At 39.6% G+C, this 26,511-nt stretch overlaps 1 protein-coding gene across 6 annotated transcripts in view; it reads left to right on the forward strand.

Annotated features, from left to right (window-relative positions):
* Nucleotides 1-26,511, forward strand: part of MCC (MCC regulator of Wnt signaling pathway) — a 614,110-nt gene that overhangs the window by 553,097 nt on the left and 34,502 nt on the right. For all 6 annotated transcript variants that reach the window (XM_077138931.1, XM_077138932.1, XM_077138933.1 and 3 more), the window contains one exon: nt 3,769-3,869. In XM_077138931.1, coding sequence (XP_076995046.1) covers nt 3,769-3,869 — 101 coding nt within the window. The remainder of the gene's footprint in view (nt 1-3,768; nt 3,870-26,511) is intronic.

Consider the following 26,511-nt stretch of genomic DNA (forward strand, 5'->3'; position numbering starts at 1 on the left):
CCCTGCTGACTCAGTTGTCTGGTTTGCAGAGGAACTGCAGGGCGTTCCTGGATTTCTAAGAAGGGGGCATGTTTAGTGCCAAGAAATCAAATTCACGTGTCAAAGACAATTTCACTTTATGTAACAGTTAAACTATTTTCACATATTATAGGCTTATTAAAAGAGTGATCTGTGACATTGTGCAATGGTCTGTGATCTCACCTCCTTTTCTAATCACCTTGCCAATCACAGCCAGCATTCGTTGAACACTTACTGGGCTAGTTTCTTTGCCAATTTTTGCATTTTTAATCTACTTTCAGCCTCACAACTCTGGGGAAAGAATAGTTATCTGCATTTTACATCAGGAAAATGAGGCTCAAAAGAAGTAAGGGGTCTTCCAGCTAATAAACAGCAAAACCAGAACATAACCCAAATCTGGCTAAAATGCCCTTTTTTCTCTTGTCTGTGTTGCCTCTTTGACTTCCATTAAATATTTCTAGCTATCCCAGTGAGCAGGAAGCAGCCTGAAGGCAGTGGGGGAAGAAGCCAGCCCTTAGATTGCACAGATTATATGAGCAGAGAGTGGGCTAGCTGGCGATAAAATCTTGCAAACTCAAACACTTCCAGTCCTAGAGTCCAAGCTCATTCCATCATCCCGTACTTCAGAATTATCGCATTATCTTCTTTCTCAGAAACACTATTTGAGCTTTGGGACCCTAAGAAATTATTCTCCTCTCCCCAGGGCACTAGCATATTCTGCACATTGTATTTTGTTCTCAATAAATATTAGCTTCTCCTGATTCCAGTTTGTCTCATACAGAGGCCTCGTGGGCTTGTGCTGACTTACTGGTCTAATAAGTGTCTTCTCATGGTTGGGTTGGAACAAATACAAGGATGTCTCCAGGAGAACTGTGTGCCTGGGGAGAATAGAGCAGTGCCGATGCTCTGTGGCAGGGACTTTCTACTCCCTAAATAGCTAGGAACTTAGAAACATCTTTCACAAATAGCCTCAGCTTCTCTTCACCCACCTCCCACCCACTAAGGAGCCAGAGGAGAACACAGCCATGGTACCTGCTTCTCATTCATCCATTCAGTCAGTATGCCTGGGCCCAAACAGCCTGCCAGGAGCTGTCCTCCTTGGAGCTTACATTCTACAAACTAGACAACATGGTGTCCTGGGGGTGAGGGTCAGGTCTTGGTATTATGAGAGGCCACAGGCCAGATGCTGAATCCAGATTTAGAGATCCGGGAAGGGCTTCCTGGAAAATATGAACTTCTCAGTTGAGACCCAGTGGAGAGTGGGAACTGGCCTGTTGAAGGAGGTGGGCAGAGGGCCAGGGGAAAGGGGGAGTGGACCCTGGGCCAGTGACACAGCATGTGGAGGAAAGGGATTGATTTATGTTAGCTGGAGAGGGCAGGCCACGGTGTGACCCTGAGCACAGTGAGGGATTGCCGAGAGCTTTCTAGCTGGGGGATGACTTGGTCCAATTTGGGCTTTGGGAAGGTCACCACGGGGAGGCAGTCGGGAAGCTGTGTGCTGGGGCTGCTGTTTCATATGATAACATCTGGGCTTAGGAAGATAGTGTTTTCTCTTCTGTATAGCCACCTTAAAAATCTTTTTTTATACCCTTTCGGGTCCGTTAGCCATCACTTTGAGACAGAGCACCAGTGTTCATGTGTGTGTTTTTAGGGTGTGGTGGAAACGGATTTACTGTGCCCTTGCCAGAAGGCCTGTGAACTGAGCATTTTCCCCTGGTTCTTGGTATTTATTTTGACTGGCGGGAGCACTGTGCTTTGTGGAGCAGCGTCTTAGCACAGAAATATCATCTGGAAAAGGCCAGATGATTTTTTAAAAATATTAGCGTAAGAAGCTGTTATAAAAAGTACCTCATGTTGCTCAGGTAATGTACTTAGACTGAGTTGATTATCTTGTCTTTTAAAGATTAGATCCATTTACTAGTTCAATAAAATCTCCTATCTGAGCAATTCATTTGAGCGTGTTTGTTGGTAAATGAGGCAAAGTGGTCTAGAGCGGGAGCCAGCCAACGTTTCTGCAAAGGGCCAGATAGTGAATATTTCAGGGTTTGTAGATCATGTGGGCTCCACCGTGCCTACTCAGCTCTACCAGGAACAAGTTGTGGTACGAAAGCAGCCAGCGACAAAACATAAACAAATGGATGTGGTGTATTCCAGTAACTCTTTGTTTATGGGCACTGAAATTTGAATTTCATGTAATTTTTAATTTTTACATGTCATACAATATTAGTCTTCTTTTGATTATTTTTCCCCAAGTTTAAAATAAAAATGAGGGCCATTCTCAGCTGGCAGGCTATATCAAAACAGGTGGTAGGCCAGATTTGGGTCTAGAACACCCACTCTTGCTCCGTTGGATGGATGTTTGTGCTTGTTTTTAAAAATTCTGTCCAGCCTACACAGCTGGTTCCCAAATCTTATCCAAGTTGCATTAGGCTGTTGAAGTTTTTGTTTAAATTCAATAGATATTACCAAATATGTTCCCTGAGAGATGCTATGTTTGAGACAAAAGCAGTCTCTGTCTTCAAGGAGTTCATAGTCTTAAGAAATGTTAACGTCAAGTGAAATTTGATATGAAAAAGAGAGGGTATTGTGGGGATCTAGACAGATTCCATGGGCCAATGAATGAGGGGACTTGGTAGTAGTGGGACTTTGAACTGTGTCTACAAAGACAGCTAGATGGAGTGAAAGGAGAGAAGGGGTGTTCAGATGTGGCCACAACATTTCTTTATTGGAATGGATTGAGGGAGATAATTGAGCCTCTCACCATCTGAATTATTAGCTTTAGGTTCATACCGCTTTATACCACTCATTATATCATGATACAATTTTCTGTTTACATTGCATCTCCTGTAAGAGATTGCAAGCTTTTTATTCTCAGGCGTAGGGTATAATAGATCCTCCGTAAATGTCTATTGAGCAAATCATCAGATAGATGCCTTCTCCCTGTACACTTGACTAGTATAGCTGTGTTCTTTGTCTACATGCACAGGAAGGAGAACATACAAACAGATCTGATCATTGCTTTATAAATAGGGTCTTAACTGGAAGTTATAGGTTCTGGCTCTTACGATTCCTTATGTGTAAAAATGAGATTTGATTTAGATGCTTTCTAGCATCCCATCTAATACTAATACAGGTGGGAGGTGCACTTTTCTTTTTCTCAACAGCTGTTTTCTAGACAATAATACTAAACCCAGTAAGCTCCCAAATTTAGAGTAGATTGGTTTTCTCCCATGGAGAAGTGGGATGAATGTATCTCTCACTTGTCTTTACAAATCACAAGAGGCCCAACCTAGTGGTTGAGAGACAATGGCCTGGGTGTGAATCTTGGCCTCACCACTTCCTGGCTGGTGGCTTTGGGTGATTTAACCTCTCCATGCCTTGGTTTCCTCGTCCATAAAGTGGGGATAACAATAGTACCTACCTACAGATCAACATTGATCATTAAATGAGTTAATGCCTGTGGTGTGCTTGGGCCAATGCTTGGCACACAGGGTGTGGTCTGAGCACAGAGGGTGTCGTTGTCGGTCACTGGCCAGCCAGGGAAGGTTACCGGGTATCCAGGAGTAGAGGGTGCTTTCTTTGCCTTGCTGCCAGACCTTACCCTGCAGAGGCTCTTAGGGTATGACCGTGCCCCTGATACTGCTGCCATTGCTGCACTAGTCGCCTGTGTTCTTCTGTAGAAGGAGTTTCCAAAGTGCTCTTGGGCTTGGTCTCACTCAAGTCTTTCAAAAATGCTTTTGTTCTTCTCAGGAGTGCGCCGATGCTGGCTCCCCAGCTTTGTCACTGGCTGAACTAAGAACGGCATGCAACGAGAGTGAGCTGGCTGTGGAGTTCACCAATGCCATCCGTCGGTAAGCACCCTTTCTGGGGCCTTGAAGAGTAATTCATTCTAGAAGTGAAGGCTTTAGTTCTAAATTCTACTTTTCTGCCCATGTCAGCTCTTCATGGATCGTTGTAGCCCTGCCTGGGAGTACAGAGGTGCTGATAGGTCCTATTTTGTTCCGTTCCTTGATATCTAGAAGCAGATAATTCCTGTTTGTGCCAGGCCTTAAAGGGGAGCTGGAGAGGAGAATATATAGGCAATCAGTTGATCTGCAGAAAAAAAGAATATCTTGCCTTCCTTTCCTTTTTCCATTGTGTTTGTTGCGGTGGCTAGAACCAGAATAATACTTAATAGTGACAATGAAAGCAGGCTCCTTGCCTTGTTTTTTACTTTACTGGAAATTCTTCCACTATTGGTAGACCTTTTCAATCAAAAGTCTTCATGTATTTATTCAATTCTGGGAAATGCCCCTTTATTATTTAATTCTTTCTTCCTCTCTGTTTTCTTCCCTCCTCCTGCAAGGAGAAACATGCTGATTCATTTAGATGTGTCTTCCATGTCAAATTCTCAGATTTTCTCTGTCTTTTCATACTATGTTCTAGAGCAATGCTGTCTAATAGAAATATAATGTGTGTTAATCTTAAATTGTCTACTAGCTGTACTAAAAAATGTAAAAAGAACCAGGTAAAGTTAACTTTAATAACATATTTTTATTTAACACAGTATATCCAAAATTTATCATTTCAACATACCATCAATATGAAAGAAAACTGTTGAAATAGTTTGTATTTCTTATAAATCTTTGAAATCCAGTGTATGTTTTAAACTTATAACATACCTCAGTTCAGTCCAGACACATTTCAGAGCGTTCAGTAGCCATACGTGGCTAATGGCTACCATATCAGATGGTGCAGTTCTAGAGAGAGTTCTTCAGTTTTCCAGCTCACTAATTTATTCCTCAGCTATAGTCATTTTGATGTTTGGCCTATCTGTTGAGTTTTTTATTTTGGTAACTGTTCTGGTTTGCTAGCTGCCGAAATGCAATATACCAGAAACGGAATGGCTTTTAAAAAGGGGAATTTAATAAGTTGCTAGTTTACAGTTCTAAGGCCGAGAAAATGTCCCAGTTAAAGCACGTCTATAGAAATGCCCCATCAAAGGCATCCAAGGAAAGATACCTTGGTTCAAGAAGGCCAATGAAGTTCAGGGTTTCTCTCTCAAATGAGAAGCCACATGGCGAACACAGTTAGGGTTCCTCTCTCATCTGGAAGGGCACGTGGCAAATACGGTGTCATCTGCTAGCTTCTTCTGGCTTCCTGTTTCCTAAAGCTCCCCTGGAGGCATGTACCTTCTACATCTCCAAGGGTCACTGGCTGGTAGACTCAGCTTCTTGTGGCTATGTCATTCTAATCTGCTTTCTCTGAATCTCTCATTCTCCAAAATGTTTCCTCTCTCTGAATCTCTTTCATTCTCCAAAATGTTTCCTTTTTTATAGGACTCCAGAAACTTATCAAGACCCACCAAATGGGTGGAGACATGTCATCACCTAATCCAGCTTAACAACCACTCTTGATTAAATCACATCTTCAGGGAGATGGTCTAATTACAGTTTCAAACATACAATACTGAATAGGGATTAGAAGAAGCAGCTGCCTTTACAAAATGGGATTATGAATAAAACATGGCTTTTCTTGGGTACATACATCATTTCAAACCAGCACAGTTACCAAATCTATAATCTCTTTCTTAATGACACAATATCCTCGAAGATATTTGTTATACCTATTCTAAAATCTGATTTTGCCTACCATATTAATTCTGTTTCCCCACATATAAATTCTTTTATTTTTTTATTAATAAAACCAATCAACATAAAATATGAATTCTTTTTTTATCACACAGCTGTATATTCATCATCATGATCATTTCTTAGAACATTTGTATCAATTCAGAAAAAGAAATAAAAAGAAAACAGAAAAAAAATTCATACATACCATACCCCATCAATATTCATTGATCACTAGCATTTCAGTCTACTAAATTTATTTTGACATTTGTTCTCCCTATTATTTATTTATTTTTAATCCATATGTTTTACTCATCTTTCTATAAGGTACATAAAGAAGCATCAGACACAAGGTTTTCACAATCACACAGTCATGTTGTGAAAGCTATATCATTATACAATCATCTTCAAGAAACATGGCTACTGGAACACAGCTCTACATTTTCAGGCAGTTCCCTCCAACCTCTCTGTTACGCCTTAACTAAAAAGGTGATATCTATATACTGTATAAGAATAACCTCCAGGAAGACCTCTTGACTCTGTTTGGAATCTCTCAGCCATTGACACTTTATTTTGTCTCATTTCTCTCTTCCCCCTTTAGGTCAAGAAGGTTTTCTCAATCCCTTGGTGCTTGAGTCACAGCTCATTGTAGGATTTCTGTCCCACATTGCCAGGAAGGTCCACACCCCTAGGAGTCATGTCCCACGTAGACAGGGGGAAGGCAGTGAGTTTGCTTTTCGTGTTGGCTGAGAGAGAGAAAGAGGCCACATCTGAGCAACAAAAGAGGTTCTCTTGGGGGTGACTCTTAGGCCTAATTTTAAGTAGGCTTAGCCTATCCTTTGCAGGGTTAAGTTTCATATGAACAAACCCCAAGATTGTTCCCACTGATTGTGAGAATATCAAGAATTCTCCACTTGGGGAAGTTGAATGTTTCCCCTTTCTCACCATTCTCCCAAGGGGACTTTCCAAATACTTTTTTATTCACTGTTCAACCCTTCTGGGATTTATCAAGGCATCACTCTGGACAAACCTACAAAATCTCATGCCCTCCTCAAGGTTCCATGTACTTATGATGATCAATTAAGCTGTCCACATAAGTTATGATAGGAAATGCAGTAGTCAAAATATAAATTTTGTACCAAATAAACATTTTTGCTTTAATCTCACACATAAGTTAAAATTACCATCTGTTTCAACACCCTGCATTATTGACATTCCTTTGTTCTTCCTTATGCAAAACATTTTTAAATTTGTACATTTAGTCACTATCATTATACACTCTAGGCATTCCTTTACCATCTCAGTCTTTATCGTCCATCTTTCCTTCTGATTTCATTTGTGCCCCCAGCCCTCCTCCCTCTATCATTCTCACATTCAGCTTCATTCAGTGTTCTAACATTATTGTATTACAGTTGGGGAGTATTGTGCTATCCATTTCTGAATTTATACAATCAGTTCCATTGCACAATCTGTATCCCTTCAGTTCCAATTATCCAATATCTACCCAATTTCTATCTCCTGATAACCTCTGTTCTTAACTGAAATTATCCAAGTTCATTCATTAATGTTAGTTCATATCAGTGAGACCATAAAGTTCTTTTCCTTTTGTTTCTGGCTAATCTCACTCAGCATAATGTCCTTAAGGTCCATCCATGTTGTTACATACTTCATAACTTTATTCTGTCTTATAGCTGCATAATATTCCATTGTATTATATACCACAGCTTGTTTAGCCATTTGTCTGTTGATGGACTTTTTTGGTTGTTTCCATCTCTTAGCAACTGTAAGTAATGCTGCTATAAACATTGGTGTGCAAATGTCTGTTTGTGTCTTTGCCTTCATGTCCTCTGAGTAGATACCTAGTAATGGTATTGCCGGGTCATATGGCAATTCTATACTTAGCTTCCTGAGGCACTGCCAAACTGCCTCCATAGTGGTTGTACAATTTGACATTCTCACCAACAGTGGATAAGTGTGCCTCTTTCTCCACATCCTCTCCAGCACTTGTCATTTTCTGTTTTATTGATAATGGCCATTCTGGTAGGTGAGAGATGATATCTCATTGTGGTTTTGATTTGCATTTCCCTAATAACCAGGGAAGTTGCGCATCTTTTCATGTGCCTTTTGGCCATTTGTATTTCCTCTTCTGCGAAGTATCTGTTCAAGTCTTCTGTCCATTTGGTAATTGGGGTGTCTGCCTTTTTGTTGTTGAGTTGAACAATCTCTTTTATATATTCTGGATACTAGACATTTATCTGATATATCTTTTCCAAATATTGTCTCCCAGTGTGTAGGCTGTCTTTTTACTTTCTTGACGAAGTTCTTTGATGCACAAAAGTGTTTAATTTTGAGGAGTTCCCATTTATTTATTTATTTATTCAGTGCTCTTGCTTTGGGTGTAAGGTCTATAAAACTGCCTCCAATTATAAGATTTATAAGATATTTCCCTACATTCTCTTCTAACAGTTTTATGGTCAGATCTAACGTTTAGGTCTTTGATCCATTTTGAGTTAATTTTTGTATAGGGTGTGAGATATGGATCCTCTTTCATTCTTTTGCATATGGATATCCAGTTCTCTAGGCACCATTTATTGAAGAGACTGTTCTGTCCCAGGTGAGTTGGCTTGACTGCCTTATCAAAGATCAATTGTCCATAGATGAGAGGGTCTATATCTGAACGCTCTATTTGATTCCATTGGTCAGTATATCTGTCTTTATGCCAGTACCATGCTGTTTGACCACTGTAGCTTCATAAAATGCCTTAAAATCAGGTAGCGTGAGACCTCTGACTTCATTTTCCTTTCTCAGGATACATTTAGCTATTCGGGCACCCTGCCCTTCCAGATAAATTTGGTTATTGGTTTTTCTATTTCTGAAAAGTAAGTTTTGGGGATTTTAATTGGCATTTCATTGACTCTGAAAATCAATTTAGGTAGAATTGATATCTTAACTATATTTAGTCTTCCAATCCATGAACACAGTATGCCCTTCCATTTATGTAGGTCTTCTGTGATTTCTTTTAGTAGCTTCTTATAGTTTTCTCTGTATAGGTCTTTTGTCTCTTTAGTCAAGTTTATTCCTAAATATTTTATTCTTTTAGTTTCAGTTCTAACTGGAATTTTTTTCTTGATTTCCCCCTCAGATTGCTCATTACTAGTGTATAGAAATAGTACAGATTTTTGAGTGTTGATCTTCTAACCTGCCACTATGCTGTACTCATTTATTAGCTCTAATAGTTTCACTGTGTTTTTTTCAGGGTCTTCAACATATAGTGTCATATCATCTGCAGACAGTGAGAGTTTTACTTCTTCCTTTCCAATTTTGATACCTTGTATTTTTTTACTTATCTAATTGCTCTGGCTCGAACTTCCAACACAGTGTTGAATAACAGTGGTGATAGTGGACATCCTTGTCTTGTGTCTGATCTTAGGGGGAAAATTTTCAGTTTTTCCCTATTGAGGATGATGTTAGCTGTGGGTATTTCATATATTCCGTTTATCATATTGAGGAAATTCCTTTCTATTCCTCTCCTGTGAGGTGTTTTCAGCAGGAAAGGATGCTGAATTTTGTCACATGCCTTTTCTGCATCAATCGAGATGATCATGTGGTTTTTCTTCTTTGATTTATTGATATGGTATATTACATTAATTGATTTTCTTATGTTGAACCATCCTTACGTATTCTGGGATGAATCCTACTTGGTCATGGTGTATAATTCTTTTAATGTGCTGCTGGATTTGATTTGCTAGTATTTTGTGGAGGATTTTTGCATCTATATTCATAAGAGAGATTGGTCTGTAGTTTTCTTTTTTTGTAATATCTTTGTCTGGCTTTGGTATGAGGGTGATGTTGGCTTCGCAGAATGAGTTCTCCCTCCTCTTCAGTTTTTTTGGAGAGTTTGAGCAGGGTTGGTACTAATTCTTTCTTGAATGTTTGGTAGAATTCACATGTGAAGCCATCTGGTCCTGGACTTTTCTTTTGGGGGAGCTTCTTAATGACTGATTCAATTTCTTTATTTGTGATTGGTTTGTTGAGGTCGTCTATTTCTTCTATCTTACTGATTTTTTCATAGATCCAACTTCTGGTTTGTTGATTTTCTCGATTGTTTTCATGGTATCAATTTCATTTATTTCTGCTCTAATCCTCATTATTTCTTTCTTTTTGCTTGCTTTGGGGTTAGTTTGCTGTTCTTTCTCTAGTTCTTCCAAATGGACAGTTAATTGCTAATTTTCGCTTTTTCTTCTTTTTTGATATAGGCATTTAGGGCAATAAATTTCCCTCTTAGCACTACCTTTGCTGCATCCCTTAAATTTTGATATGTTGTATTTTCATTTTCATTTGGCTTGAGATGTTTATTGATTTCTCTTGTAATTTATTCCTTGACCCACTGCTTGTTTAAGAGTGTGTTGTTGAGCTTCCATATATTTGTGAATTTTCTGGCACTCTGCCTATTATTGATTTCCAACTTCATTCCTTTATGATCCGGGAAAGTGTTGTGTATGATTTCAATCTTTTTAAATTTATTGAGACTGGCTATGTGACCCAGCATATGGTCTGTCCTTGAGAATGATCCATGAGCACTTGAGAAAAAGGTATATCATGCTGTTGTGGGGTGTAATGTCCTATAAATGTCTGTTAAGTCTAGCTCATTTACTGTATTATTCAAATCTCTGTTTCTTTATTTATCCTCTGTCTAGATGCTCTGTCCATTGAGGAGAGTGGGGAATTTGTCTCCAACTATTATGGTAGATGTGTCTATTTCTCTTTTAGTGTTTGCCTCATGTATTTTGCAGCATTCTGGCTTGGTGCATAAATATTTATGATTGTTATGTCTTCTTGTTGAATTGTTCCTTTTATTTATACGTAGTGTCCTTCTTGTCTCTTTTAAGTGTTTTACATTTGGAATCTAATTTGTTGGATATTAGTATAGCTACTCCTGCTCTTTTCTCATTGTTATTTGCATGGGATATCTTTTCCCAACCTTTCACTTTCAACCTGTGTTTATCCGTGGGTCTAAGATGCATTTCCTGTAGACAGCGTATAGTTGGGTCCTGTTTTGTAATCCATTCTGCCAGTCTGTGTCTTTTGATTGGGGAGTTTAAACCATTAGCATTTAGTGTTATTACTGTACGGGTAGTACTTTTCTCTACCCTTTTGCCCTTTGGATTTTATATGTCATATCTGATTTTCCTTCTTTTACCTTTACTGATAGTCTTCCTTTCTACACTCTTCTCCACACTGCTCTCTCCTGTCTTTTCATTTCTGTCTCTAGTGTTCCCTTTAATATTTCTTGCAGAGCTGGTCTCTTGGTCACAAATTCTCTCAGTGATTTTTTTTGTCTGAACATGTTTTAATTTCTTCCTCATTTTTGAAGGACAATTATGCTGGATATAGAATTCTTGGTTGGCACTTTTTCTCTTTTAGTAATTTAAATAAATCATCCCACTGTCTTCTTGCCTCCATGGTTTCTGCTGAGAAATCTACGTATAGTCTTATTGGGCTTCCCTTGTATGTGATGGATTGCTTTTCTCTTGCTGCTTCAAGAGTCTCTCTTTTTCTTTGACATCTGACATTCTGATTAGTAAGTGTCTTAGAGTACGTCTATTTGGATCAATTCTGTTTGGGGTATGCTGTACTTCTTGTATCTGTAATTTTAAGTCTTTCAGAAGAGTTGGGAAATTTTCAGTAATAATTTCGTCCATTAGTTTTTCTCCTTCTTTTCCCTTCTCTTCTCCTACTGGGACACCCACAACACATATATTTGTGTGCTTCATGTTTTATTCAATTCCCTGACACCCTGTTCATAGTTTTCTATTCTTTTCCCTATATTTTCTTTCGCTTGTCAGATTTCAGATGTTCCATCCTCCAGTTCAGTAATCCTATCTTCTGCTTCTTGAAATCTGACATTGTAGGTTTCCATTGTTTTCTTCATCTCGTCTACTGTGCCTTTCATTCCCATAAGTTCTGTGATTTGTTTTATTAGACTTTCAATTTCTTCTTTTTGTTCATTCCTTGCCTTCTTTATGTCCTCTCTCAATTCACTGATTTGATTTTTGATGAGGTTTTCCATGTCTGTTCGAAAATTCTGAATTAATTGTTTCAACTCCTGTATCTCATTTGAATTTTTGGCTTGTTCCTTTGACTGGGCTATATCTTCAATTTTCCTAGTATGATTCGCTATTTTTTTTTTTTTGCTGGCATCTGGGCATTTAATTACCTTAATTAGTTTATACTGGAGATTGTTTTCACTTTTTTTTGCCTAGGATTTTCTTGCTGGATGACTTTGTTGTCTATCTGTTCTTTGACATTCAGTTCAGCTTTTTCTGGACCTCTAGTTTAGGTTTTGTTTAACAGATCAGAATTTTTCAGTTCTTGTTTTCTTGTTTCTTGTCCTGCCTGTATGGTGCCTTTTTTCCCCCTTAGGAGGGTCTACTTAGGTATTATAGACTCCAGCCAGATTTTCCCAGACCAAACTGGCCTCCTGTCAGGAGGAAAGAGTCACCTGCATCAGTTTTCCCTGAGGGTGAGACCCAGCAGATTGAAGGCTGTCCTATGAAGCCTCTGGGCTCTCCGTTTTTCCTGTCCTGCCCAGTATGTGGCACTTGTCTGCCTGCAGGTCCCACCAGCATAAGGTGATGCAGTACCTTTAATTTCAGCAGGCCCTCCCTGCTGGGGGGCGTGGTTGAGACAGAGAAGGGGTTGTAGGCTGGTTTTAATCGCTTCAGTCTGAATTCCTTGAGGGAGGGATTCCAGCAGAGCTGGGCCTGACCCCTCTCTTGGGGAAGGCGCAGGCTCCAGATAGACACTCAAACAAGCTTAATCAGCCTGTGCCTGGGGCAGTGGCACCCAAGAAGCCTGGCAGCTGTATCCAAACAGCAGTCAAACCGTAGAAACATAGCCACCAAAACTAAAGAGAAAAATCCTTTTCAGAGCAGGACCCCCAATCCTTGGGTTTGCCAATCAAGAGCTTAAGTTGGTACATTGCTCTATGTATCTCCAGATCCTATGTACCCCCTCCTTTCCTTCAGGCCCAGAACTTTTCAAATCCAAAAATCTGTGTTTTTTGTTTGTTTGTTTTCTTTTTCCATCATCCCTGCCTCCTCTGTACAGGGGCAAAAACCAGTAACCTCTGCTTTTACTGGAGGTTCAGCTGAGCTGGGGGCCTATTTTTACTAGTTAGAATTTGTTAATTAATTCCACAGTTGGAGTTTGGTTGCACTCAGCCCCTGCTGCTGGTAACCTCTCTTCCCTTTCCCCTCTGGGAAGCAGCCTATGGGGTAGGGGACAGGCTGCCACAGCTTGGGGGACTCATGGTTCTGGGTGGGCTCACAGCTGGTCCAGCTGGTCCAAACTGGTGTATGCTGAGTGTCTGGTCACTGACATGGCCCTAGCAGTTGTTCCATACTGTTCCTGGCTATTTATTAGCTGCTCTGGAGGACGAACTAAATCCCATACCTCACTAAGCCACCATCTTGGCCAACACCTAAATTCTTTTTATGGTTGAATTTCATTACTCCTTCTTGGTGTTTGCTTGCCTTACATATTTGATGGCTCTTGTTTGTGTTCATCCTTATAATTGGAATTCCTAGGTAGCTTGCACGTGAACACTGTATTTACTTACTGCAACCAACCCCCAGAAAATGTAGCTAGAACTTGTGCCATGCTGTTGGTCAGGCTGTATCCAAAGTTAGTCTTCCAGGTGCTCTATTCCTCCTAGCTGACAGCAGCCATCCAGGCTGCCTTTTAGACCCAAGCTTCCAGCCCCATCCTGTTCCTGATAGCCGAACACCCCTGAATCCCCTTCTCCTTGTTGCAGAAGTTTTCACCCATGTGCGTTTTCATTGTGGTTTCCTTCTTGAGGGGGAAGAAGACCCATCTGCCTTTCATTTTTTATGATTGCTTATAGTTTCTGATCTATAGAAAGCACGCTTTGCTTTCTAACATGTTCAGAGATTTTTAAAACTATCTTTTCAGTCATCTGGGAGGTGGGGTTTAGGATGGGAGGGAAAGTCTACAGTGGATGCTCAGTCCTCTATCTTTTTTTTTTTTTTTTAACATGGGCAGGCACCGGGAATCGAACCCAGGTCCTCTGGCATTGCAGGCAAGCATTCTTGCCTGCTGAGCCACCGTGGCCCGCCCTCAGTCCTCTTATCTTGATCCACCTAGGGCTGTTCATTTTATAATTCAGCCTGATGGTGCTGATGGTGAATTGAAGGCTGCCTTGTGGGAAAAGTCACTATGCTCCTGACTTACATGCTGTCACTTTTTGTCTTTCCTTCCAAGTTATGATAGCTCTGCTTTTATATTACCAGCACCTATGATTCAGTGGTTAAATTATAATTGTTTTGCTTGGGGCAGGTAGAGATGCAGCACAGGAAACCCCCTTCAATAAGGAGTTTTGACTGCATCAGAAACAGAGGATAAGAATCCACTCCCTGGTTCCAACTGGGAACCATTTGGATATTGGATCTGTAAGCTAAACCCCTAAATGTCTCAAATTCCCCAAACCTCTCAGAGGCTTTCTCTGGCACAAGCAGGATGCAGGTTCTGCTGACTAAACACAGAGAGATTTCACTGGTTCTCCATCAGGATGGATTTCCAATAACACAGCCTTAAGTTGTTTAGCATGGGTTTTTAATCAAGACCCAGATATATGGAGTCAAGAAGGGCCCCAAAGGACTGAAGGAAAAGGGGAAATAACCTAACTGTACTGTAAATATAGCTTAGAAACTGGGATAATTGTTTCATAAGGATATATGTATTAGCCAGGGTTCTCTAGAGAAACAGAATCAGCAGGAAATATTTGTAGCTATAAAATTTATAAAAGTGACACATAACCATGGGAACGTAGGGTCCAGAATCCATAGGGCAGACTGTGAAGCTGACAACTCCGATTGAGGGTCTGGACAAACTCCACAGGAGACACTCACCAGCCGAAGCAGGAAGAGAGCCTATCTCTTCTGAATCCTCCTTAAAAGGCTTCCAGTGATTAGATTAAGCACCACTCATTGCTGAAGACATACCCCTTGACTGATTACAAGTGGAATCAGCTGTGGATGCAGCCACCGTGGTCATGATTTAATTCTATGAAATATCCTCATAGCAACAGACAGGCCAGCACTTGCCTAACCAGACAAACAGGTACCACCACCTGGCCAGGTTGACACATGAACCTGACCATGACAATGTATAATACAGACACCTGAGGGCTGAGGTTTGGAAGTATTTTTATTTTTAAAAAATGAAGTCGAAGCTAATGCCTTTTTTGAAGGTATTAAATACCTGCCAAGCTAATGTTTGAGGTCCAGTGGGGAGAACTTTACTAAGATTTTCAGAAGTACTCTAATCTTGCAGAGGGGTGGTTTTAGACAATGAAGCTGTGGGTCTGCGTATCCAAACTGAAAAGAGCAGGTTATAGGTAAGGGAATGGGGAAGAGGTGGAGCAGTGATCCTTTCCTGAGGCAAACCAGCCACCCCCAAGGAAGGCATTTCAGTCACCGCTCTGGGTTACTGCCCTGCCCCAACTCAGTCTCCCTTTACACCGCCAGGTTTCAGCCTCAGGCTGGGTGAACCCCAGCTCCCTTGATGTATCTTCTTTTCCCAACTTTCTTCTCTCTGTTTGGAATAAAACCAGGACTCCATGCAGTCACACACTTACTCTATCACTCCCATCTGCTCCACTGCTTTCCCTCCATTTCTGTGAATATTCATTGTAGTTTATTGACTCCAGTATTGCCATAAAACCCCATATAGATGACCAGGTTCCCAGTCTTGCATGTGAGGCATTTTGTTATCAGGGTTTTGTGGTTTTGATGTTTTCTGCTCAAACTACATGTTACACAAAACCCTTCTCCATTTCAGATCCTTCTTTTCTCTTTGGTCCTAGTAAAATTTAACCGAATGATCTTTCCACCAAAGAAGTGAAGTATAAAAATGTAGTAGGTAAAAGGTTTTCAGAAATGCCCTTTCTTTGTACTTACATGGGTGCTTGTAGATTCTGCCATCGGGATCTAAGTGCAGCTGAGAGAAGCAGACAATTTTGACTCCATCCTGTTTTTGTGAGGGAGTTAGGAGCAGGTGCTGCTGTCTGTGTGAGCAGAGGGAATGGAAAGGGGGTCTGGCACAACAAGGCTGAGGGACTTCCCAAGGTCACACAGCTAGAGTGGGGAAATCTCCTGCCTCCGAGTTCTCTGTTGAACCACCCTGCAACCCACAGGGCTGGCAGGGGAATTTGCCCTCTTAACGTGGTTCTTCTGAAGACTATACCCACCATAATGTGCCCTGGTCTGGTCAAATGAGAACCTCTGTGCTCCTGGTATAGAACTGTGCATCTACCAGATGCTGAATGAAAATTAATTTCTGCATGGAGGAAGCACACATTCTCACATGTGCAGCCCTGGGAAGCAAAGCCATATGCCGACCCCAGGTCCTGTTAGTTAAAAGGTTGTGCTGCCTCGGTGCCATAAGACAGAGAATAGACAGAAAAGGGGCTTTCAGCATGGTGTGAAGCAGCAAGTAGCACTGCTTCAGCTTATTATCACCTACTCCTTTCACTTGCCCTTGACAGAGCTCTGACCCAGCTAACCAAGAAGCCAGCCACGCTGCTGTCATTTAGTCAAAGGCCTACCAGGGATTCTGCTTGAGCCCTTCAGGTTATGCTACCATGTCTGCATGTTTCCCACATAATTCCAGAAAATGCTAAATGAAGACAATAAATAAATCACTGTGGCAATTCACACTCTTTCCAGTGACAGGATGCACCCAACTGACCCATCAGCCAAATGAAGCATGGGTGGACTTCTTTTTCTCTCTCTAATGAGTAACCAGGAAGCCAGACTCCTCTGCTTGGAGAGAGGACTGCATAAAGAATCCTGTAGAAGCCATCCCCATGGCAGGCGGGCCCCATATAGTTAGTGTGATCACAAGAGACCAGCTCTGAGGTAGCCGGGTATGACCTGATGAGGAGTGACCGGCCCAGGTGGATGAGGAGAGGTGCATGAGGCCAAGTGTCAGAGCTCAAAGAGGCATAGTAGCATTCCCCCAAACTCCCGTGGCCCAGGGGTTTCCACCACAGTGTGAATTAATCCTGATGGGGGCACTGCCAGGAGGCATCCCATTCCATTTTGCACAACTTTGACTACTCAAAAAAGTTCTTAATCTGGTAACGAATAATTTTCTCTCTAGGAACTCTCATTCCCTCTTCCTCTCCTTTTCTCTCTATTAATAGCCTCCTCTTCTGACCTTTTTTGGCAGTGCGAGTTTTGATTATAGATAGCAAAACTTCCCTGGTAATGTTATGAACATCAGCGGGCAAATATTTGAGTCCCTGCTTTCAATCATTCTGAGTGGGTCATATGGTAATTCTATTTTTAATTCTCTTAAGACTCAGTTGTTTTCCATAGTGGCCACACCATTTTACCCCATCAACAATCAGTGAGTGTTCCTATGTCTTCATATCCTCTTCAACACTAGAAATTTTCCATTCTTTAAATAGTGGCCATTCTAGTAATATAAAATGGTATCACATTGTGGTTTTTATTTCCATTTCCCTAATTGCTAATGATGTTGAGCATCTTTTCATGTGCTCTTTTGGCCATTTGTAAATCTTCTTTGAAGACGTGTCTATTCAAGTTTTTGGCCCACTTTTTATTAGGTTGTTTATCTTTTTATTATTGAGTTGTAAGATTTCTTTATATGTTCTGGATATTAAACCCTTATCAGATATGTCATTCCCAAATATTTTTCCCATTGTGTAGGTTGTCATTTTGCTCTCATGAAAAAGCTCTTTGATGCACAGAAGTTTTTAATTTTGAGAAGGTCCCATTTATGCATTTTTTGTTTTGTGACTTATGGTTTAATGTAAAGTCTAAGAAACCTTGCCTAACACAAAGTCCTGAAGAAATTCTTCTAGGAATTTTATAGTTCTGGTTCATATTTTATACTTCTGGTTTATATTTAGGTCTTTGATCCATTTTGAGGGTTTCCTTAAATATGATGTGAGTTAGGGACCTCCTTCATTCTTTTGCACATGACATCCTGTTTTCCCAGCACCATTTGTTATAAAGACTTTTCTTTCCCCATTGAGTGGACATAGCTCCCTTGTCAAAAATCAGTTGGCAATCTCTCTAAGCCAACTCAACATTTAAACTCACTGCCCTCCCCTCTACATGGGACTTGACTCCAGGGGTGTAAATTTCCCTGGTAACATGGGACAGAACTCCTGGGATGAGCCAGGACCCAGCGTCATGGAATTGAGAGAGCCTTCTTGATCAAAAGGGGGAAGAGAGAAATGAGACCAAGTTTCAATGGCTTAGAAATTTCACAGTCAAGAGTTTATCCTGAGGGTTATTCTTAGGCATTATATAGATATCCTTTTTAGTTTATGATGTATTGGAGTGGCTGGAGGGAAGTACCTAAAACTGTTGAGCTATATTCCAGTAGTCTTGATTCTTGAAGACAGTTGTATATAACTATATAGCTTTTACAGTGTGACTGTGTGATTATGAAAACCTTGTGTCTGATGCTCCTTTTATCCAGGGTATGGACAGATGAATTTTTTAAAAATGGATAAAAAATAAGTAAATAATAGGGGGATAAGAGGTAAAATAAATTGAGTAGATTGAAATACTAGTGGTCAATGAGAGGAAGGGGTATGGGATGTATGAGTCTTTTCTTTTTTCTTTTTATTTCTTTTTCTGGAGTGATGCAAATGTTCTAAAAATGATTATCACTATGAATACACAACTATGTGATGATATTGTGAGCCACTGATTCTATAAATGGATGGACTATGTGTGTGTGAGTTCTCAAAAATGTTTAAAACAAAAAAAAAAGAACACTTAGAGTTCTAACTAAGACTGAAACGAAGGCTTCATGCCCTAGTTTGCTTTCCTGGAACCTATAATTCCTGGAGAGTTACTAGATCAGATAAATCCCAAAATCCAGAGAACCAACCTCTCCAAGATATTCAGTTGATTACATCTTCTTATCCTTTAATGTCAACACTCCTTCCCAAGATGAAAAAGTTAGAAAGGCATTGTCCAAAGATCCCTATAGATTGGAAAGAAGGCTCAAAGAGAAGAAGGAGGTATAACAGAGAAAATAAGTATTTAAGAAACAAGTATGACTGCTGAATCACTATATTAATATTCCTTCTCTCTCCCATTGTTTTGGAGCAGCTAGAAGAAAAAATCTGAGATGGGAGAATGGTAGCCCATGACAGACTTTGGGATCTGTTCTGTAACTATTTGTTGAAATGTGCTTTGAAAATTACTGCTTTTTTTTCTTTCTTTGATTTTGTACATGTGTTATGTTTTACAATAAAAAACGTTTTTTAAAAAAAAAGTACAAGGCTTCCGGGTCAAGATGGAGGCTTAACAACGTGCACATTTTAGTTCGTCCACCGGAACAACTACTAAATAAGCAGAAACAGTATAGAACAGCTCCCTGAGCCACGATAGTGACCAGACACACAGCGTACCCAGTCTGGACCAGCTGGACCAGCTGCGAGCACCCCCCAGAACCATGAGTTCCCAAAGCTGTGGTGGCCAGCGCCCCTCCCCCACAGGCCGCTTCCCAGAGGGGAAAGGAAAGGACTTTACCAGCAGCATGAACTGGGCACAATCAAACGCCAATTGTGGAACTAATTAACAAATTCTGGCTACTAAAAATAGGCTCCCAGCTCAGGTGAACCTGGTCAAAGCGGAGGTTGCTCATTTTTGCCCTGGCACCAAGGGGGCAGGACTGACAGAAAAAGGGGATAAAAAAAAAAAGAAGGAAACAGAGGTTTTTGTGACTGTGTATCTACAAAGGCTTGACTGCCTCTGAATACAGCGGCAGGACTTTTCAGGCTGCAACTGCCCCAGGCATAGGCAGAAGTGCACTCTTTTGGGGGCTTATCTGGAGCTTGTGCCTTCCTCAGGGGAGGGGTGAAGCCCTACCCAGGTGGAATCCCTCAATCAAGGAATACAGACACCGGGGCTTGGAAATTTGAAGCCATTAAAACCAGCCTACAACCTCTCCTCTGTTTCCACCAGACCCCCAGCAGGGAGAGTCTGCCAAAGTTAAAGGTACTGCATCATCTTATGCTGGTGGGACCTGCAGTCAGACATGAGCCACATACTGGGCAGGATAAGAAAAACAGAGTCCAGAGACTTCACAGGAAAGTCTTTCAACCTGCTGGGTCTCACCCTCAGGGAAAACTGACACACGTGACTCTTTCCTCCTGATAGGAAGCCAGTTTGGTCTGGGAAAACCTGGCTGGGGTCTATAGTATCTAAGTACACCCTCCTAAGTGTGGGGGGGGGGGGGGAAAGGCACCACACAAGCAGGGCAAGAAACAAGAAAACAAGAACTGAAAAATTCTCCTCTGTTAAACAAAACTTAAGCTAAAGGTCCAGATAAAGCTGAACGGAATGTCAAAGAACAGATAGACAACAAATTCATCCAACAAGAAAACCCTAGATAAAAGAAGTGAAAGCAATCTCCAGAATAAACTAATTAGGGTAATTAAATGCCTAGATGCCAGCAAAAAATAACAAATCCCAGTAAGAAAATTGAAGATATGGCCCAGTCAAAGGAACAAACCAACAATTCAAATGACATACAGAAGCTGAAACAATTCATTCAGAATGTACAGACAGACATGGAAAACCTCATCAAAAACCAGATCAATGAATTGAGGGAGGATATAAAGAAGGCAAGGAAAGAACAAAAAGAAGAAACTGAAAGTCTGAAAAAACAAATCACAGAACTTATGGGAGTGAAAGACACAGTAGGAGAGATGAAAAAAAACAATGGAAACCTACAATGGTAGATTTCAAGAGCCAGAACATAGGATTTCTGAACTGGAGGACGGAACATCTGAAATCCGACAAGAAACAGAAACTATAGGGAAAAAAAAGGAAAAATATGAGCAGGGACTCAGGGAATTGAAATACAATATGAAGCGCACAAATGTACGTGTTGTGGGTATCCCAGAAGGAGAAGAGAAGGGAAAAGGAGGAGAAAAACTAATGGAGGAAATTATCACTGAAAATTTCCCAACTCTTATGAAAGACTTAAAATTACAGATCCAAGAAGTGCAGCATACCCCAAAGAGAATAGATCCAAATAGATGTACTCCAAGACATTTAATAATCAGAATGTCAGACGTCAAAGAGAAAGAGAGGATCTTGAAAGCAGCAAGAGAAAAGCAATCCATCACATACAAGGGAAGCCCAATAAGACTATACGTAGATTTCTCAGCAGACACCATGGAGGCAAGAAGACAGTGGGATAATATATTTAAATTATTAAAAGAGAAAAACTGCCAACCAAGATTTCTACATCCAGCAAAATTGTCCTTCAAAAATGAGGGAGAAATTAAAACATTTTCAGACAAAAAAATCACTGAGAGAATTTGTGACCAAGAGACCAGCTCTGCAAGAAATACTAAAGGGAACATTAGAGACAGATACAAAGACAGAAGAGAGAGGTGTGGAGAAGAGTGTAGAAAGGAAGACTATGAGTAAAGGTGAAAAGAAGAAAAAATAGATATGACATATAAAATCCAGAAGGCAAAATAGTAGAAGAAAGTACTACCCGTGCAGTAATAACACTGAATGTTAATGGATTAAACTCTCCAATCAAAAGACATAGTCTGGCAGAATGGATTAAAAGACAGGACCCATCTATATGCTGTCTCTACTCAAAGGACACAAGGCCAAGGACACAAATGGACATTTACACACCAATGTTTATAGCAGTATTATTAACAATTACCAAGAGATGGAAACAGCCAAAATATCCAGCAACAGACAGTTGGCTAAACAAACTGTGACATTTACATAAGATGGAATATTATGCAGCTGTAAGACAGAATAAAGTTATGAAGTATGTAACAACATGAATGGACCTTAAGGACATTATGCTGAGTGTGATTAGCCAGAAACAAAAGGACAAATACTGTATGGTCTCACTGATATGAACTGACATTAGTGAATAAACTTGGAACATTTCCTTGGTAACAGAGACCATCAGGAGATAGAAATAGGGTAAGATATTGGGTAATTGGAGCTGAAGGGATACAGATTGTGCAACAGGACTGAATATAAAAACTCAGAAATGGACAGCACAATATTACCTAACTGTAATACAATTATGTTGAAACACTGAATGAAGCTGCATGTGAGAATGATAGAGGGAGGAGGGCTGGGGCATAAATGAAATCACAAAGAAAGAGAGACGATGAAGATTGAGATGGTGTAATCTAGGAATGCCTGGAGTGTATAATGATGGAGACTAAATGTACAAATTTAAAAAATGTCTTTGCATGAAGAAGAACAAAAGAATGTCATTACTGCAGTGTGCTGAAAATAGATGGTACTTAATAGTTTAAAGTTTCAACTAATGTGTGAGACTAAAGCAAAAAAATGTTTATTTGGTACAAATCTGTACTTTGACTAGTGCATCTCCTAATATAACTTATGTAGATAGTTGATTGAACACCTTAAGTACATGGAACTTTGTATAGGACATGAGATTTTGTTGGTTTGTCCAGGTGATGCCATGATGAATCCCAGAGCGATTTCATCAGTGAGTGGAAAAGTATTTGCAAAGTCCCCTTTGGGGAATGGTGAGAACGGGGGAAACCTCAGCTTCCCCAAGTTGAATTCTTGATATTCTCACAAGCAGTGTGGACAACCAAAGCTATAGGCTGAGCCCCCAGTCTTGGGGTTTGTTCATATGAAACTTAACCCCACAGGGGATAGGCCAAGCCTACTTAAAATTAAGCCTAAGAGTCACCCCCAAGAGAACCTCTTTTGTTGCTCAGATGTGGCCTCTCTCTCCAGCCAAGACAGCAAGCAGACTCACCACCCTCCCCCTGTCTACATGGGACATGACTCCCAGGGGTGTGGATCTTCCTGGCAGCGTGGGACATAAATCCCAGAATGAGCTGAGATTCAGCATCAAGGGATTGAGAAAAACTCTAGAATGAGCTGAGACCCAGCATAAAGGGATTGAGAAAACCTTCTCGACCAAAAGGGGGAAGAGGGAAATGAGGCAATGTGTCAATGGCAGAGAGATTCCAAACAGAGTCGAGAGGTTGTCCTGGAGGTTATTCTTACGCATTGAGTAGATATCACCTTGTTATTCAAGGTGTAAGGGAGAGGCTGGAGGGAACTGCCTGAAAATGTAGAGCTGTGTTCCCGTAGCCATGTTTCTTGCAGATGATTGTGTAATGATATAGTTTTCACAATGTGACTGTGTGATTGTGAAAACCTTGTGTCTGATGCTCCTTTTATCTACCTTATCAACAGATGAGTAAAACATATGGAATAAAAATAAATAATAGGGGAAACAAATGTTAAAATAGATTTAGTTTGAAATGCTAGTGATCAATGAAAGGGATCAGTAAGGGGTATGGCTTGTAAAATTTTTTTTTCCTGTGTGTTATATTTTTCTGTTGTCTTTTTATTTCTTTTTCTGAATTGATGCTAATGTTCTGGGAAATGATCATGATGATGAATATGCAACTATGTGATGATATTGTGAATTGCTGAGTGTATGTGTTGGGAATGTTTGTTTCTTGTAATTTTTTTTAATTAATAAAAAATTTTTTAAAAAAAGAAAGTACAAGATGTTAAAAAAAAAAATCAGTTGACCATAAAGGGTTTATCTCTGAACTCTCAATTCAATTCCACTGGTCTATGTGTCTGACGTTGTACGAACACCATGCTGTTTTGAATATTGTGGCTTTGTAATAAGCTTTACATTCAGGAAGTGTGAGTCCTCCAACTTTGTTCTTCATTTTCAAGATGGCATTCGCTATTCAGGACCTCTTAGCCTTCCATATAAATTTGATTTTTTTTTTTCATTTCTGAAAAGGAAGTTGTTGGAATTTTTATTAACTGCATTGAATCTGTAAATCACTTTGGGTAGAACTGACATCTTAACAATATTTGGTCTTCCAGTCCCATGAACACAGAATATCTTCCATTTATTTAGGTCTTGTTTGGTTACTTTTAGCAATGTCTTATAGTTTTCTGTGTACAAGTCTTTTACAACATTGGTTCAATTTATTCCTAGGTATTTGATTCTTTCAGTACCTATTGTAAGTGGAATTTTTTCTTGATTTCTTCTTCTGATGGTTCACTGCCTGTGTATAAAGACACTACTGATTTTGGGGTGTTACCCTTGTACCCATCACTTTGCTAAAAAGTGCTGATAAATGAATTCATTTGTAAGCAATAGTAGTATTTTTGTGGATTTTTCAGGATTTTCTTTATATAGGATCACGTCATCTGTAAAGAGGGAAAATTTTACTTCTTCCTTTCCAATCTGCATGCTTTTTATTTCTTTTGCTACCCTAATTGCTCAACTAGAATTTTGAGTACAATGTTGAATAGTGGTGGTGACGCTGGGCATCCTTGTCTTGTTCCTGATCTTAGAGGGAAAACTTTCCATGTTTCACCATTGTGTGTGATGTTAGCTGTGGATTTTTCATTTATGCCCTTTATTCTGCTGAAGAAGTTTCCTTCTGTTCATAGTTCTCTAAGTGTTTTGATCAAGAAAGGATGCTGGCAGGAGTTAGAAACAGGGTAAGATAATGGGTAATTGGAGCTGATGGGATACAGACTGTGCAATAGGACTAGATACAAAAACTCAAAAATGGACAGCACAATAATACCTAATTGTAAAGTAATCACGTTAAAACACTGAATGAAGCTGCATCCGAGCTATAGGTTTTTGTTTTGTTTTGTTCTTACTATTATTACTTTTATTTTTTTTCTCTATATTAACATTCTATATCTTTTTCGGTTATATTGCTAGTTCTTCTAAACCGATGCAAATGTACTAAGAAACGATGATCATGCATCTATGTGATGATGTTAAGAATTACTGATTGCATATGTAGAATGGTATGATTTCTAAAAAGAAAAAAAAAATGGACAGCACAATACTACCTAATTGTAATGTAATTATGTTAAAACACTGAATGAAGCTGCATCTGAGTTATAGTTTTGTTTTTTTTCTTATATATTTTTGTATTTTTTATTTTTATTTTTATTTTTTCTCTATATTATCATTTTATTTCTTTTTCTGTTGTCTTGCTATTTCTTTTTCTAAATCGATGCATATGTACTAAGAAATGATGATCATACATCTATGTGATGATATTAAGAATTACTGATTGTATATGTAGAATGGAATGATTTCTAAATGTTGTGTTAATTTCTTTTTTTTCTTTAATTAATAATAAAAAAAAGACACAAATAAAAAAAAAAAAGAAAAGATGCTGGCCATACTTAAAGGGAATCTTGAATAGGGCATGAGATTTTGTTGATTTGTCCAGGTTAGTGTGATACCTTAATAAATCCCAGAGTGATTTGGACAGTGAATAAAGAAGTATTTGCAAAGTCCCCTTAGGGGAATTAGGAGAAAGGGGAAAAGATTCAACTTCCCTATCTGGAGAATTTCTGATACTCTTGAAAGCAGTGGGGACAACCAAATTAATAGTCCAAGCTCTTGATTTTAGGTTTTGCGCCTATGAAACTTATTCCTACAAAAGAAAGGCTAAGCCTACTTAAAATTAGGCCTAAGAATAACCCCCAGAGAACCTCTTTTGTTGCTCAGATGTGGCCTCTCTCTGTAAGCCGACGTGGCAAGTGAATACATTGCCTCCCCTCCCCATGCCCCCCCCCCCCCCCGCCACATGGGACATAACTCCCAGGGGTGTAAATCTCCCTGGCAATATCAGACAGAAATCCCAGGATGAGCTGGGACTTAGCATCAAGGGATTGAGGAAACCTTCTTGACCAATAGAGGGAAGAGAGAAATGAGACAAAATAAAGTTTCAATGGCTGAGAGATTTCAAACAGAGTCAAGAGGTTATCCTGGAGGTTATTCTTACACATTATATAGATATCCCTTTCCAGTTTATGGTATATTTGAATGGCTAAAGAGAAGTACCTGAAACTGTAAAGCTGTGTTCCCGTAGCATTGTTTCTTGAAGATGATTGTATAATGATATAGCTTTTACAATGTGACTGTGTGATTGTGAAAATCTTATGTCTGATGCTTCTTTTATCTAGGGTATGGACAGATGAGTAAAAAGTATGGATTAAAAAAATAAATAATAGGGGGAACAAAGGTTAAATAAAGTGGATAGATGGAAATACTAGTGGTCAATGAGAGGGAGATGTTAGGGATATGGTATTTGTATGAGTTTTCTTTTTTCTTTTTATTTCTTTCTCTGGAGTGATGCAGATGTTCTAAAAAATGATCAAGGTGATGAATACACAACTATGTGACAATATTGTAAGCCACTGATTATACACCATGTATGGAATGTTTGTATGTTAAGAATGTTTGTGTTTGTATGTTGTTTTAGCAGTAATAATTTTTTTTAAAAAAAGGGTGCTGAATTTTGTCAAATTCATTTTCTACTTTGAGATGATCATATGGCTTTTTTCCTTCTTTCTATTAATATGGTGTATTTGATTAATTGATTTTCTTATGTTGAACCACCCTTGCATACTTGGGATAAATCCCACTTGATCAAAGTGGGATTTTAGTGTGTTGTTGGATTCAGGTTTCTAGAATCTTGTTGCGTATTTTGTCATCTATATTCATATGGGATATTGGTCTGTAATTTTCTTTTCTTGAGGTATCTTTGTCTGGCTTTGGTATGAGGGTGATGTTGGCGTCATAAAATGAGTTAGGTAGTGTTCCCTCCTCTTCAATTTTTTGGAGGATAAATGTTAATTTTTGGAATGTTTGGTGGAATTCACCCTTGAAACCATCTGGCCCAGGCTTTTTTTTTTTCTTGGTGATTTTTGATTACTGGTTCACTTTCTTTATTAGTATTGGTTTGTTGAGATCTTCTGTTTCTTCTTGACTC

This window comes from Tamandua tetradactyla, chromosome 21 (genome assembly GCF_023851605.1).
Source record: "Tamandua tetradactyla isolate mTamTet1 chromosome 21, mTamTet1.pri, whole genome shotgun sequence".
Taxonomy (NCBI): domain Eukaryota; kingdom Metazoa; phylum Chordata; class Mammalia; order Pilosa; family Myrmecophagidae; genus Tamandua; species Tamandua tetradactyla.